The following is a 16,352-nucleotide window of genomic DNA, read 5'->3' on the forward strand; positions in this document are numbered from 1 at the left end:
AGTCTGTAGGAAGTAGGTCTGCCCTCCTTCTCCCCCTCCCCACATTCTCCTGCAGGAATAGACTGTTGCAAATGTATCAGATAAAGTTTTGATTTCTTATTCTTGTTTATTTCCAGATTATTTTCTTGGAGGGTTGGGGAAAATGTATTTAATAGATTCTGTACCACATTGTTATTTTTGTTTCAGTTATATGGAAAAACTAAAAGCCCAGAATGATGGGAACAGGAGTATAATATGATTAAAATAATATTAACTTTTTTCTAATCATCCTAATGATTGCAATGCCAGTGACAAAAATACTGTACATGACTTGGAAATACTTTTTTTTACTTTATACCAAGTGGCACCTTACTGTAATAGCACTGTTACATGAAATATAAGCCCTTACTGTCTCACTTTTTGGTTTAAAAAAACACATTGGTGCTCTTTGAAGTAATAAAATGAGTGTTTATGAATGAGTATAATTAGGAACACTTCTCATCTGACAGCTATAAATCACTAAATTTAGAAGGTATCTTCATTCTATATGAATAAGTATTTTTCCATAAAATAGTTGTGATTATATTTTTATGTTTTATAGGTACCAAATTATAATTGTCAAATATATATTTTAAATTATAAGAGGTTGCCATTCTTCAGAATTTAATTTGAAGATTATCAATTATACAGAAATGTCATATTGCATTAGCTTCTACTTTCAGCAAGGTTTTTTAGGTACAAATTCATCTGCTTTATTTCTAGAATGAAAAATCTTATAAGACCCTTGAAAATAAACAATCTCTTAAAAATTCCATGATAAGAGTACTGATCTACTTAGTCTTGAGGATTTGGAAGAAATAATATATAAGAATGATCAAGGCAGACCACTTTAAATTTGACTAGACTTCATATCTGTGGAAGTGTTGTCTATTTCAGTATGAAACGATCTTGAATTTACAAATAGTGTTATATTTTATAAAAGTTTTGTAAAGACCCAATTTCTATTTTTGTAAAACAATTGTATGTTTTATGTGTTTCTGAAATCATTTTGCAATCTGTGGAAACAGACTAGCATTTGATACTTCTAAATCAGTCTAGATTGCTTTTGAGAAGCAATTTTCACGTTTTGCTTCTGAGGCAGCCATTAGGTTTCAAATCATATAAAACTTGATGCATTTTGCACTACTCATTTCATTTGTATGCTGCAAATAACTACAGTCTTTCAAATATGGGAAATCAGTTTAAAGTTTTAAGTTCTACTTTTTTTTTCACATAAGGAAGCATTTATTTGGGGTTTAGCATGAAATCATACAAATAAAATGTGTATAAACACAAATCCATACTGAGGCATAACACATAGAAAGGACAAAGTAAAAACAAAGAAAACTAATTGGCAGCTATATACAGTTGGACACAGTTGTTTCTTGTACACTAGAAAGTCTTTTACAAAATAATCATTAGAGCAACAGAAGACCATTCTTCAATGTCGTCCTGCAAGATTTCTTTAGCATCTCCTGTTTTCTCCAATGTCTTCCACTTTAGTATGGCTGGTAATTATTTTGGTGATTGCCACCCCCTCAAGATGCCTTGCCGTAAGTGCTCTGTTGACCACTGTCTTCTGCATATCCCTGTCCATATCCATAGTTTCCATAGTTATACCCAGTATAATCATATCCACCATAGCCACTATAGTTTTTTTTTTTTTTTGGGTACTGGGGATCGAATGTGGGTCCTTGCACTTTCGAGGCAGGCACCGGAACCACTGAGCTAAATCCCCAGCCCGACTATAGTTTTGATCACCACCATAGGCACTATTGTAATTTCCATATCCTTGATCATAATAGTTATTAAATCCTTGGTTCCAATTTTGGCCCTGACCTCAGCTTCGACTCCCAGTACCACCTCGCCCACCAGCTGCAGCACCTCTTCCTCCTTTTTGTTGTTGCTGTTGCTGCCAATATACCTCTTTGGGTTGTGCAACTTTGATTTCACACTTTCCAGAACCAATTTGATGGTATCTACTTTCTTACAATTTCTTGACTGGCTCTCCATCTGTGTACGTGATAAAACAAAATCCTCTCCTTTCATTTGTTTTTGTATCCATGGGAAGTTCAATATTTTCAATCTCTCCAAAGCCTCCGAAATATTCTTTAATTTGTTCTTCAGAAGTATCTGGACTCAATCCATGCACAAAAACCTTTTTAGGAGGTTCTTTCCCTTTTAAAGCTTTGGCCCTCTTGGGGTCTATCAATTTCCCATCCAGTTTATGTTCTTTTAGCTCCAAAACCTCATCAACGCTAGTAGCATCTTTGAAAAGCACAAATCCAAACCCTCTTGATCTTCCAGTGACTGGGTCTGTTTTAATTGTGCCGTCTACAACCTCCCCAAATCGAGACAAATATTCCGTCAGATCTTTCTTGCTTGTATCCCAGTTCAAGCCTCCAATAAACATTATACCGTCATCCTGCTGGTTCTTGGTCGCGTTGATCTTGGACCCTTGGGCGAACTCTTCTATATTGCTGTACTCATTCATGTCCTCCATGGTGGCGGAACCGTCGGCCGGGGAGAGCGGGCGCGCGGCCCGGATCGCGGGGGCCTGGCGGCAGCGCAGCGTTATATGGAGCTGGATCTAAAATGGCGGCGGAAGAGGTCCTTGTTCTACATTTTTTTAACTTCTAAATTAAAACTCTGATTATTCTGCAGATGTCATGAGGTTTGATCCAGTAACACGGTGGAAATTCTTTGGTATCTAACTGTTTGGCTAAGGCACTAATTTTACTTAATTGTTAAATTTTGAAAGCACCTGAAGTATTCAGATCTCCCTGTGAGAAATGTGAAAGAAAAGCACAACAGAAATTAAGGGTTATTTTATTTTATTTTTTTGTGGTTGTTGCTGTTTGTTTTTGGTTGGTCTTAATAGCAGATGGATTTTTGTTTCTAAGCAATATGTACATACAATCAGTCAATATATCTGAAAAGGACTATAAAACCTGAGAATGTGAATGGAGACGCTGGTACAGAGTAACCTAGTAAATTCAGAATCAGGGGAAATGTTCTGAGATAACATGTGGATTGTTAATCTCTCTTGACTCTTTATAATAAAAAATACTTAAAAAAAAATTACACAGCTGCATCTGGTGGCTTCGAGTCACAGTCCAAAGCTTGTTTTAGTCTGTGCATAGTCTGCCCTCTTACCACTTCTGTCCGCACCTCTTTTTTTTTTTTTTTTTTTTTTTTGGTACCAGGAATGGAACTTGGATCCTTGCACTTGCAAGGCAGGCGGCGGAACCACTGAGCTAAATCCCTGGCCCTGCACACCTCTTTTTTGCACTGCCCACTTGTTTCAGTCACTGCTTTGGAAGCCCACAGCTAACCACAGCCCAAAATGAGTTAAAAAAAACCCCAAAACACATCATTTGGGGGAGCTTCTTTGAAAAGGGGGATGCGAAAGCAAAAGACACTAAGACTGCCACTACAGAGAGCTACATTAAAAAAAAAAATATCAAGAGTCCTGCTTAAATTACGGATTCACTGCAACAGGTGATTCACATTCTCAAAGTTCACTTTGTGTATTATGTGGAGGCATTGGGTATTCAAGAAGGCATGAAACCTTCCAAACAACTTTGCCACACAGAGACCAAGCACCCTACATTAAACAAAAGCCTTTGGAGCTTTTCAAAATGAAAAAAAGGGAACATGAAGAATACTGAAGGCCATCACTTTATCAAATGTGTCTGCGCTGAGAGCATCATTCTTACTGTCTAACAGCATTGCTAAAACTGAGAAGCCCTTTACTACTGGTGAAGAGTTGATCTTGTCTGCTGCTAAGGACATTTGTATGAACCATCTCAGATTTCAAGAGTTTGAGCATTACTTTTGCTTCCATTTCCAACATCCTGTGTTTGTGAAGCAGGGTTTTCTGTAACAACAGCAACCAAAGTGAGATTATGGAGTAGACTGGACCCAAGCAACACACTTTGGGTGTCACTGTCCCCCATCAAACCTAGATGGTACCATCTCATTGAGGAAAAAAAGCTCAGGGCTCCCACTGATTCTGGTTGGTTATATAATTATGAGGTTATATACTTATGCGGTTATATAACTATTTCATTATATATCACAACACAATAATAAAGTGCATAATGAACACAAAGCACTTGAGTCATCTCAAAACCATACCTTCTCATCTGTGGAAAAACTATCTTCCACAAAACCAGTCCCTAAGGTCAATAAAATTGGGGAACACTGCTGTAGGCCAATGAACGAGAAGGGTTGGGAGGTGTTTGTTACTGCAGCATTAACTAGTTAATACTGGCAAATACGACCATCTCTGGAGGTCTATTCAGTTCGATGTGAATACAAGTCAATTATCTGCTTTGCAGATACAGCATTCATTGACTCCTGGACCCTGTAAGAAGGGCAGCATAACGTCATTAGTCCTGCTTACTGTGACGGCTCTGTGCCTCAGTTCCTCCATCGTACATGGTGAGATAATGCCCTGTCAATCAGGTTATGAGATCCGAAAAGACTGATGTAAGTAGAGCCACTATAATAGTACACAGCAGACAGAAAACGCTGGAGATGTCTTTGCTACTACTAAAAACAGTCGTTCCCACCGTGTGATTCTGCCGTTCCCTCTGCCCTTCCTCCATACTCCTTGTGGAAAAAACCTACTTTGCTTCAGCCTCTCCCGTCAGAAAAACTGCTCCCATTCCGAGCCTGCCCAGCTGCAAGTGGCAACTCCCTGCCTGGATTCCCACAGGAACACCCCAATGTCCCGGCGCTGATATGGTAATAATTGCTGTGTTGTAATTCTTTAATAAGTGTCTATATCCGCTACCCCAGGCTGCGCCCATCCGGAGCTCCCATCACACTGTAATTTTCGCACAATGTAATTGTCCGTTTACGGTGCACTTCGCCAAGACCATTCCCGAGAAACTAAGGGAGCGTCTGGACCAGACCCACAAAGATATTAAACAAAAACAACATTGCTCACTGCTACCCAAAAAGCACCTTTGGGCCACTAGTTGCCCCTAAGAAGCGCCGTGAAGCTAAGCATCTAGGCTGAGTCAGCAGTAGCCACGACCCCGGCCCGCGCACCGTGGCGTTAGCGTCAAACGCGCCCCTAGCGCCGTCGCCATGGCAACTAGCGACCTCTGTCTATAGTCACGGCCCCCGCAGCTGGAGCATCCTGGTACAGGGAAAGAGGAGGTACCGGGTCAGAGATAAGGGGCCCAGACTTTCGGAGCTGGTTCCTTCCTTCCTTTCTTTTCCAGTATTACGAGAAAGAAGGAACTGCAAAGAGAGAGATGTGCGCGTTCTGCCAAAGCCGCGTGGGGAAGTGCACCTGCGCAGGTCGAGCCTGAAAACTACTATTCCCAGAGTTCTCTTGGTGGGAGACAGCCGCCTCTTCAAAAACCGCCCCGCGGGAGGCGCGCTCCACTGCGCATGTACAAAGACTGGTATCTTGGCAACAGAAACTTCCCTGAAACAGGGAAGTCTAGGTTTTAGCCAATCGGAAGTCGTGTCTACATAACACCCTCCTATCTTTAACAGTACCCGAGGACAGTATGGCAACAGACGCCTAAGCCGAAGCAAAGGATTTTGTAAAATGTTATTAGGGAGTCCAGGAGCGGAAAGCAACACTTAAAACTTCGCTAATTTCTCGTCAACATAAAATCTACAACCAACAAAGCCCCAAAACTTTTCCCGCCACCTCACACAGATAGGAAGTTGTATTTTGAAATACAACAGTTGCCAACATTAGTTATAAATTTCACATACAAACAAGTCTGAATGTCTGTGTTCTCTTGAAAAATGTGAAAACCTGAAAACACGGGGGCTCTTTTGCCACGACCACGGTACGATGGAGCTGAGTTGTTGCTGTTTAATTCCGGTCATAGTGAATGAAAATTTAAGGTTATTCACTTTACCCACCTGGACCCATGAGGTATTTAAGGTTTTATTTCCAGATATTGGTAAAACCTAGCAAACTTTTTCCTGGCGTGCAAAGCCTCGGTGTATGGATCATTTTTGTAGGCCCCTCTTCCCCCACTTTCTGAGTGTCTGGTCTAAGTCGGCAGTGTGCTAGGCACTAAATCTTACTCTAAATTCAGCCTTTTCTCATTCCTGCCCATCTCCTCATACGTTATCTGAATCCTCTATTCGATAGGGATTGTTCTGCTGGCAGGCTGAAAAATAGAAGGATCTCATGTTATCCAATCTATTTGGTCCCTATTTTGGTTTACTGAGTAGCAAAATTTCCATTTACTTGAAAATATATTCGAATCTATTCAGGTACACACAAAAATTAAGAGTTCAGTTAGAGGGGGACACTTGCCCTCTCCCACTGTTCCTCTTCTGTTTAACACTTTACATTATCTCTTTTAGGTGCATTTCCTCCCACAAGAGGAATGGGTGTCCCTTCAAACCTTCATGAAAGGTCGTTCTGCTGATCTGAATGACTTCAGTCTAGGATAATTGGTATCTGCAGATGAATGAGATCTGGTCTTCACCCTTCAGGAGCACCTGGTAAGAAAAACAACTGGACAACAACTGAAGGGAGGGTCCCCAGGAAACTGACGGAGACGTTGAAGAATTTATCACAGATTTTATTAAACTTATTTTCTTTTCCCTTTACAAACTCCAAAGCCACAGGCCTATCGCAGCAGAAGTTTTTGGTTTTGTTTTCTTTTTTTTTGGTACTGGGGATCAAACTCGGGACCTTACGCTTGCAAGACAGGCACTGGAACTACTGTGCTAAATCCCCGGCCCAGAAGTTTTCGGTTTTGCCTGTATGTACAAGCCCTGGTCAGAGGAAAAAAAAAACAAACAAACCTGGAGGTTAGGAAGGTGCCTCAGACCAGCTGCAGTCGATGTACGGTAGGAAGGGGAGATGTCCTGGACTGGCGATGAGAAAAGCACCTTCACAAGCAATGTTCAGGTTCCCTCTGAGAAATCTCAGGGTCTGATTTATTTTTATATCTTTAAGCAATAGCTGAGAGGCATTGGGTGGAACATGTTTACATTTTAAGTTGCCTTAGCAATTTTTATTGAAGTAAAGGTTATTTTTTGTTAAACAAAGTACAATTCCTCTAAGCTGTTTCATTTCATTGAACATCACGAATACATATTTAAAAATTACAATTGTCCCCTTACTAACCCACACCTAAACAGAACAGAAAGTAACTTAATCAAAATCTTTATATCAGCGTGGGTACAAGCAAGATTTAATCAACTAAGTGTCAAATTTGTGGTCACCACCTGGCCCTTGAGAAACTGTACAATGGTTAATATAGTTTGCTATTAGCTCTCTATTTTTCTATACCTCTATTCATCTTAACTAAATATCATTTGGGTTCATTGTCCATGAGCAGGAGATATTTACAGCACTTTGAGAAATATTGAGTAACTTGTCTCCTTAATGCCTTTACCTGTCTTAACGTTCTTTCTATTTCCCATTTTCCGCTATTTCTTACATCCAAAGTCTATCCTTCCAATCTTTTCGTAAGACCCCTTTAGTAAATAGAATGTCAGCAATAAGAGGGGGAGTCATAGTAGTGGGGAAACAGAGGGGGTTTTAGGAGAGGTTTCTTTAGGAGTGGATGTGGCAATAGAACTAAGAGAAACTGGAATTTGGGACTTGTGAGCCAGATCAGATTTCAATATATCATTACCAATTTGCCTCATGGAGAGTTTGTTGTTAGTCACAAACACAATGACTCCTGTGATCAGAGTAACAATTATAAACATTATGGCAAGAAAAAATAAAACATGAGGGTACGATGTGTTCCACCCTTTCTTTCCCCCAGCTGGAACTTTGTCAAGCAGCAATGGAGGTCGGTTGGGCTTCACCATCTCCCCCTTTTTTATTTTTTATTTTTTCAAATTTGGCGACGTAGAGTTCAAGTTGGATATTCTTGAGGGCTCGAATTAATTGTCTGGAGATGACTGGAAGACAAAATAGGAGGATTAATATGACTAAAATGGTGATTCCCAAATTAATAATGAAGGAAAAAAAGGTTTTTGTTGAAATAGAGGAGGAGAGAGAAGACAGGAAGGAACTAGCTATTACTTCTGCTGAAGAAGTTTGTAGTTGTGCCTGACTAATAGCACTAACTTGTGAATGTAAATGTTATAAATCTATGGACAGGGGAGTACTTTTCCATACTCCCTTTAAATGGGCCTGTACCTGTTCCCATGTCATATGACTGTCATTATAGGTAATGGCGTAACACAGATCCAACGGAAACCAGAATGGCAGGGTGTCGCTATGACCATGATAGGAAATATTATAAGAAAGCTTATGTAACAAAAAGTTATTTTAGTATTGTAGTATTGGTATGGAAGAAGCGGTCAACAAAGGGGAAACTTCTGAGGGTCTTGGGAAGTGACTTGGGGTGGGGGAAAGAGGAGAAAGACAGCGATAGATGAAAAAGATGGATCGAGGAGGGAGGGAGGGAAGGAAAAAAACGGAGGGGGGTGCTGGAGCATGGAGTGACCAGGGAGGTGACCAGGGAGGCACGCAGGGACCCATCTGGGAGGTGCCATTTTCAGGGGACCCAGGAGGCACTGGGGGACTCGGGCAGGGATGACTCACGAGATCAGGATGACCAAGAAGAAAAAGAGAGCCAAAAACACGGCCATGAAGATGCCCACCAGGGGCGGGTTCCGCAGGTGTCTGCCGATCATGTCTTACTTCAGGGCCACGCGGGGCTGCCCGTCCACTGGGGCCGGGGGCGGGGTGGGGGGGGACAGCGGGGCTCAGGTCTCCAGCCTTCCTCAGCCCCGCGCCCATCACCCTGAAGGGAGCCAGGGGAGTGCGTCCTGCGTCTTCCACTCTCCTCCGCCCCCAGCGCTTTCCTTCGGTCAGCAAAGCGTCCTGGCGACAGCCAGAATCCAATCCACCTCTGTGGGGACCCACTTGGTCCAGCCTCGGCACTGCTTTTCTCAAGGGAATCCCTGCGTATCCCCTACACTTCCCCACACGGCCTCCAGAGGGCGCCAGCGACACACCAAAAGCGCTGGACTCGCCGAGTCGGGCCGCTCCAAAGCTCCCGTCTCTGAATAAAAGCCCAAGGCCCACCTGGTCCTGAATAATCCATCTGTGCCCTGTGACCCGGCCCACACAGGAGCTGCCCCACTGCTCTTCTTCACCCATTCGCTCTCTGTCATTCATTCTAGCCGGGCCAATCCGCTTCTCCTCTTTCTGCTTCCTCATTTCAGATCTTTGCAGCGCTGTTCCCTTTGTCATTCACACGGTTCCGGTCCCTCATTTCCTTCAGATCTCCAAGGTCACCTCCTGGGGCACCCGCACCTGCACTCTGTAATGTAACCAAGTTTACCGCTGCTCCCCGACATTTTCTATTGAGTGTGGTTCCGTTTTCCCCAGGGTACCTTTTGCTCTCTGGAATTGGTTGATTTGTTCATGTCTAGCCCGTCCTTGTCGATCCCAGTGGCTCTCAATCAGAGGCTCCTCCCCAGGGGAGGGGCACTCTGAAATGCCTCCAACATTTCTGATGGGTCGGGCCAGGCACAGTGCTAGACACCTGCAATACACAGGGCAGCCTTTATACATGAGGCACCAGCTCCTAGCGTCAGCAGGCAGAGGTGGGAATGGCTCGTCTAACCCCGTGCCCCATTAAAATGTGGCTCAAGCCTAGAGGCTGCCAAACTCCAAGCAGTCATACAAATGGAACCAATGACACATGTGCTAGACTTCTTTTACCGGGATCCACCAGTTCGACCCTGTAAACAGCTCAGAACTGCTAAACTATACAATACAACTTCTGTGTTGGATTCTGAAGTCCCCTGAACCTTCTCCTTATCCTCTTTGTGGGAGGCTGTTACTAGTTCCTCCCAGTGGAGACCCTTTTGGGCTATATTCATAGCAATCCTGCTGACTGTATAATTTGGCCCATGTATTAACTGTTTCTTCGGCTTTGTCTCCTCCAGACTCAAAGCTATGTGGCTACCAAGGTGACATGCCTGGCACTGTCCAGGACCTTTAGATAGACCCTCTGGAGAGTAACTCTGACTGCTGATCACAACTACGACCCCCTTCAGCCAGAAGTAGCCAGACTGGTCTTCACCCTTTGCCCCCTCACAGCAGTTAGGGGTCCTTCTTCAGAGGGGGAATATTGCAGATAGGTGAGTTAATTAGATATCTTGTAGGCAGTTAGATGGGGCCAGCCCACAAGGAGCCAACATGGAGGACAGTGAAGACACAGTCACTGAAAGCCAGCACTGTAAAAGGAGAGAAACCACACACCCTTGTGCTTCCCCTGGGGATGAATAGCAGTGATTGATATTCTAAATAGGTATCAGTCACCTGGATGGGCGGGTCAAGGTCTCAACCCAGCCTTTCCAGGAAATATCCCTGACCCACCCTTACTGAAAATCCTTGTATGCTTGCTACTGACTTGCTCCCCCATTTGACCCCCATTTAATCAATATTACCTGGGTGACTGTACTTGTAATCTTATAGGTTGGTCATGGTTTTGTCCCACCTCATAAATTTCCATTGGGTCTTAGAGTTTTGTCCTACTTTGTACCCACCTCACCACATGGCTTTGCTGTATAAAACATCTTTGAAAAGTGGGGTGGGTGGGCCGCCTACTTTCCGGTTCCCCCTCTGTCTCTCTTAGGCAGAAGCTTTCTTTCTCTCAATAAGTTTTTCCTACTCTTAAAAAAAAAAAGTGGCTCCATTAGAAACATCTCCCATCCTGTTGGTTTCCAGGTCAGGGCACTATATGGTGCTCAAAATATTTCTTATTGAACTCCATCCAGAAGAGAAGAGGAGACAGAGGAGTCTGAAAACAGGCCATTCTTTTGGACATACTGCTGCTTTTCAACTAGCCAGTGTCATGGAAGGGAAAAAATGAAAGATGAAATTTAGATTTAAAACCAAAGTAGGGGCCGGGGATTTAGCTCAATGGTGCTGCTGCCTGCCTTGTAAGCGCAAGGTCCCAAGTTCAATCCCAGGTACCAAAAAAATAAAAATAAAATAAAATAAAACTAAAGTGAAACCAGGGTGTAGTGGTGCACACCTGCAATGCCACTACTCAGGAGGCTGAGGTAGGAGGATGGCTCTGAGGTAGAGACCAGCTTGGACTAGAATGAGAGTTCAATGCCAGCCTGGACTACATAACGAGACCCTGTCTCCAAAATAAATAAATAAATAAATAGAAATAGATAAATACATAAATAAATAGAAAAACCCTAACAACTGAACAATCTGGGGATCCCTTTTACTGAATCTCGATTTGAGCAAATCAGCTGTGGAAAATATTCTGTTGACAGGGAGTTGATAGAGCTTGAAATTTTTTTTTTTTTCTTGAAATTCTTTGTTGACTGCAGAATCATCCTTAGGCTTGTTGGATATGGGATGGCATTGTGGTGATGTAAGAAAACGTCCTTGTTTTTAGAGGCTACGCTATGAATGAGTGGAATTGCCTGAGGTCTGTGATCTCTTTTGGCAGAGAATAAAATAGGTGAGGCCAAGGTGGACGGTTGCAGAGAGTTTGGTGGAAAGTGCATCTTTACAGACTGATCAGAGAGGCCTCTCTGACGGGCCACTGAGATCTAAATGAAAGGAGCAAGGGACAGAGAGAAGGGATAGCACTACAGTGACCCAGTGTGGCTACTGTATCAAGCTGGAATGGATAAATGTGGATTCATTGTATTCTCTCTGCTCTAGCCCCTGTGTGCATGTGTATTCTCTGAATGAATGAATGAATTTAGCATATCTTTATAGGCTCCCTAGGAATGGCAATGGCTAGGAATAAAGTCTTTTCCAGCACTTGCCATTGTGGTGCTAGGGTGCTGTTAAGCTCCAAAAGGTTCTTCCCACTTAACAGAAGTGAAAGTGGATTTCAGGTGGATTTCAGCTACTTCTGGGCCACAGTGTAGGCAAATGGCAAGGGCATCGGACATGGAGGTCTTCAGCCCTCAGACATCTCTCCCTCGTCGTCCCCTTCCCCTGAAGCTTACCGAGGCAGTACTTGTCATTGATACATTTGGGACTGGTTTTCTGGCAATGCAAACAGTCCAAGACCTCCTCTTTGAGCAAGTCTAGAAGAGGGGAAAGGAAGAAGTAGGATGAGGGCCAATCCAGAGAACAGGGAAGGGGTGGGGAGGAAGAAGGGGAAGAGGAGATGGGGTCTTCTTGGTTCTCCTGCACTTTGGAGGACCCACTTCATGGGAGAGTAAACAATGCACTGACAGTTCACACAAAAGACAAGAGTTAAATTGAGTAGCAATATTCCAGTTGACCCAACATTCCACTTGTAGACATTTAATGAAACATTTGTTAATTTTGAGTTTGTACTTTTCTTTTCCTAATTTTGAGCTTCCAGAGACAGACACTGACGTGATGCCTCCTCATCTGGTTCCTCTTCCAGTGCCCACAGGAAGACTACATTTCCCAGGCTGCCTTGCAACCACGTGACCTAGTTGAAACCATGTGACCTAGTTCTAGCCAATGGCGAGTGACATAGTAGACATTATTTCCAGGTTTGGCCCTACAACTTCCAGTGTGAGTCCATATTCTTTTTCTCCTTTTGAAGCAAGCTTAGAAGGTGTGGTATGCGGGGAGGGGGGGACCAGAGTTGCTGTTTGGAAGAGTCATTGGACTCTCAATTTAGGTGAGAGAGAAATCCCTAGTTATGGGGGTTTATTTGACACAATATGTTACCCTATCCTATCCTGAGTATCCAAAGGTACTATTTGCAGGTCAAAACCATTTTCATAAGGGCTCACAAAGGCGAACTCCTCAGTACTATGGCTTTGGGAGAGGGGAACTGCCCAATAGAGTATGTGTTATTACACAGAGTGTAAGAGAGCAGATAAGAGAGGGATGGACAATAAATCCAGGACTCACGGCATATTTTGGGATCACAGGCTGCAAGAGAAAAGAGCAGAGGTGAGTGAAGTCAGGACAGCAGTTGAGAATTTAATTGAGGAGGGACTGGGAGAGGGGTGAGCATGACTTCCAGGAATGACAGCTAGGAATACTGGGGAGAGATGAGGCTAAGTCCCAGGGGAGGGGAGGGGAGGAAGAAATCTGGGAGGAAAAATGGCAGAAAGGCATCAGCGGGGAAGGAGAGGCAGGGGCTCGGTGGAGAGCACGATGTACCTTTTGATTCATAGGATCTTAAAACTTTCTTGAATTCCTTGATCATTTGCTCCCTAAAGTTCACCAGTTCTTCCAGCAGAGGCCTGTCTGAAGAGAGAAAGAGACCCTCACTGGGTGCAGGGCCCCAGCAAGCAAGGGATAAAGAAGTTCCTCTTTCTTTCCCAGGAAGAATCGAGGTCAGCCATGACTCAAAGTCTCCTGGGTAGACACAGGTTGAGGTCCCTCATTTGAAATTCAGGACTTTCTCATGACTTTTTGGAGTTCAGATTTTCGGATTGGGGATGCTCAAGTGGTTGTCGGTGCAAATAATCCAAATCCACCCTGACATTGGAAACATTTCTAGTCCCCAGTATTTCAGGTCAGGGATACTCAGCCTGCATACAGCCTGGAAGATCCCACAGATGCCTTGGGACCCACTCGGCCCCAGACTAAGCCACCCTCCTGTGGCCTCAGTTTTCTCATCTTCTAAGGAGACGTGTGGTCTACTCAGTTCCTCTTTTCTCTGTCTCTGCTCATTCCTTCATACGTCAGTCCAGCTCCCTTGGCTTTATGTAGCACCTAGGCCAGCACTGCCCAGCAGCTTCCAGGCACGGGAGGTTTTTAGGTGCTTGGGAAGGGCTAGTCTGAAGTGAGATGTGCTCCAGGTATAAAATGTACACTGGATTTCAGAGCTAGATGTGGTGCTGCAGGTCTGCAATCTCAGAACTCAGGAGGCTGAGGCAGGAGGATTAGTAAGAATTCAAGGCCACCCTGAGTTACATAGTAAGACCCTGTCTCTAAAAGAAAACACTGGATTTCAAAGATAGTACCAAAACAGTATAAATATTTTGATATTGATTGTACTTTGAAACGCTAATGTTTTATTTATTTAGTTTTGGGTTTTTTTGGTACCAGGGATGAACTCGGGTCCTTGCCCTTGAGAGGCAGGCAGCGGAATATTTAGTTTTTTTGAGACAGGGTCTCACTATGTAATTCAGAACTTGTGGTGACCCTCCTGCCTCAGCCTCCTGAGTATTGGGATTACAGGCATGCAACACCATGTCCGGCTATTCAGGCTTTTCTTCTGCAGTTTCCTTCCCTCCTTAGCCATCACAGAATTGAAGCAAGGAAGACCTTGCTGTGGAGGAGGCTTTGCCTTAAGGCAGTTTTGTGGCTGTGCTGATCTTCTATCTGGATACTAAGACTTCGTCCAGATTAGTTTAAGGCTCTTTCCTCTCCTTCTCATCCCTGAGCTCCCTGGGACAGAACTTTTTGCTTCCTTCAAGAACTTCTTCTAGCCAGGCGCAGTGGGGCCCACGCCTGTAATCCCAGCATATTGCAATTTTGAGCCCAGTCTTTGGAACTTAGTGATTACAAGACCCTGTCTCAAAATAAAAAGTAAAGAAAGGGCTGGGGGTGCAGCTCAGTGTGAGGGCCCTGGGTTCCATCCCCTAGTGCCACAAAAAGAACTTTTCCTTCACGGTCTGAACAAGGCCCCACTTCCCCCTGTCCCGGGGTCTGACATACCTTTCTCACCATGCTTAATCATTTCTGGCTTTTGATTTATTGATTTGTTGTTGTTGTTGTTTTGAGACAGGGTCATCACTTCTCGGCCTTTTGGCTAAGATCAAGTGTGTTTTGAGACAGGGTCTCACTGTGTAGTCCAGGCTGGCCTCGAACTTATGGCGAGCCTCCTGCCTCAGTCTCCTGAGTGCTGGGATCACAGGTGTGCACCACCACGCCTGGCTCTAGGTTTTGATTCAAATGGAGACTTTCGACTCTTCCTTTCATCTGAACTCTCAGGGACGCTTCGGTTGTTAACTGGCCTAGTTTCGGTCTCAGCTCCATCCTTCCCACTGTGTCACCCCACCTCTCTGAGCCTCCGCTGTTCCCCATCTGTAAAGTACACATGGCGCAGTGCCCCGCCTACAAACTGGTGTAGACTTTCCTAAGTAAGTTGCTGGCCACACGTCAGCGGCCAGGCGCGGGTTTGCTTTTATTGGATTTCTCGGTCCCGGGTTCCCAAGGAGGCCATGCAGTGCCCCCCGCCCAGGCCCGGGCCCCTCGGGTCGCGCCCTCCTCCCCGGGCGCCCTGCTCCCTGCTGCCGCCCGCACCCGCTTGGCCCACCAAGGCCCTCAGCGCGTAGTCCCTGAAGAACGGCCCCTCCATGCCCTGCAGCAGGGCCCGCGTGCGCTCCCTCCGCCGCCGAACACCTACTATGTGCCGGGCGAGGATTCGGGATCCAGGGAACGCTTCCGCCTTGCCGGCTGGGAATTTACTAATTCTTCCCAAATTCATTTACTCAAACCCTTTATTAAACACCTACTATGCGCCAGGCCTTGTTCCGGGCACCAGATAGACAGCTGAGGGAACAACCGGTGTCCACGCCCACATGGAGGACGCGGTCACCTGGTCAGTGGAGCGCCTGCTGCGTGGGGCGCTGGGGACCACTGATTAGGTTGGACCGGGTCCTTGCACTTGGGAATCAGTCTAGCAGGGATGGGAGGGACGGAGGAATGGCGAACCAGCAAACAGATTAGGAAGTGAAATCTTGACCAGGCTCTGCCGGAAGCCCGCTGGAGGGACCCGTGGAGTGGGTTGTTTGTTTGTTTGTTTTGTTCTCACTTTGTCTATGGTGCTGGAGGTGCAACCCAAGGCCTCCTGCATGCTAGGTAAGTGCCCTTCCGCTGGGCAACACTCCAAGCCCTGACTGTTTTGTTTCTGTCTTTTTCTTGGTACCAAGGATTGAATCCAGAGCCTTCACGCTGAGCTCCATCCCTAGCCTTTAATTTTTTTTTTTTTTTTTTTTAATTTTGAGACCGGTTCTTGCTAAATTCCCCAGGTAGGACTGGAACATGCGACCCTCTTCCCTCAAGTAGCTGGGCTTGGGGGTGTGCGCCAGAGTACCCACAACCCCACTACAGTCTGGCCCTTGAAGGCCTAGTGCACGGAGGAGCCCCAACATACTGGAATTGAAGAGCGGTCCAATTTCACACCCAGCAGTGCTGCCCTTTGGTAACAGCAGCGCGAGACGCTGCCACATGTGCCACCAGGCCCAGAGATGCCATGGCCTTGAGCATAGTGACAGGTGGCCTGCTAAAGAGGGGACGCGCCCAGGGGTGTCGAGGCAGCAATGGAGGGACAGAGTACAGGCTGGGCTCAGGCCAGATCTGAGGGAAACAGCGCAGAACCAGTGAGACCTGTAGTGCAATACCGTCTACAGTCGGGGGGGGCGCTGGTGGTGCATGGTTGTCATTC

The 16,352-nt window shown here is 45.1% G+C and overlaps 1 protein-coding gene and 1 pseudogene across 1 annotated transcript; both read right to left on the reverse strand.

Annotated features, from left to right (window-relative positions):
- Nucleotides 1–1,274: 1,274 nt before the first annotated feature.
- On the reverse strand, nucleotides 1,275–2,552 carry LOC101704538 (heterogeneous nuclear ribonucleoprotein D-like; annotated as a pseudogene).
- Nucleotides 2,553–6,698: 4,146 nt separating this feature from the next.
- Nucleotides 6,699–15,392, reverse strand: Izumo2 (IZUMO family member 2). The gene is given in 6 exon segments (XM_087200594.1): nucleotides 6,699–6,786; nucleotides 8,579–8,705; nucleotides 11,971–12,051; nucleotides 12,860–12,880; nucleotides 13,115–13,201; nucleotides 15,209–15,392. Coding segments are annotated over 6 exon segments (582 nt in total). The 3' UTR covers nucleotides 6,699–6,704.
- Between the last annotated feature and the right edge of the window lie 960 nt (nucleotides 15,393–16,352).

This window comes from Heterocephalus glaber, unplaced genomic scaffold, assembly GCF_053883595.1.
Source record: "Heterocephalus glaber isolate CG9 unplaced genomic scaffold, H.glaber_assembly_v1.0 deba00001744, whole genome shotgun sequence".
In the NCBI taxonomy this organism is placed as follows: domain Eukaryota; kingdom Metazoa; phylum Chordata; class Mammalia; order Rodentia; family Bathyergidae; genus Heterocephalus; species Heterocephalus glaber.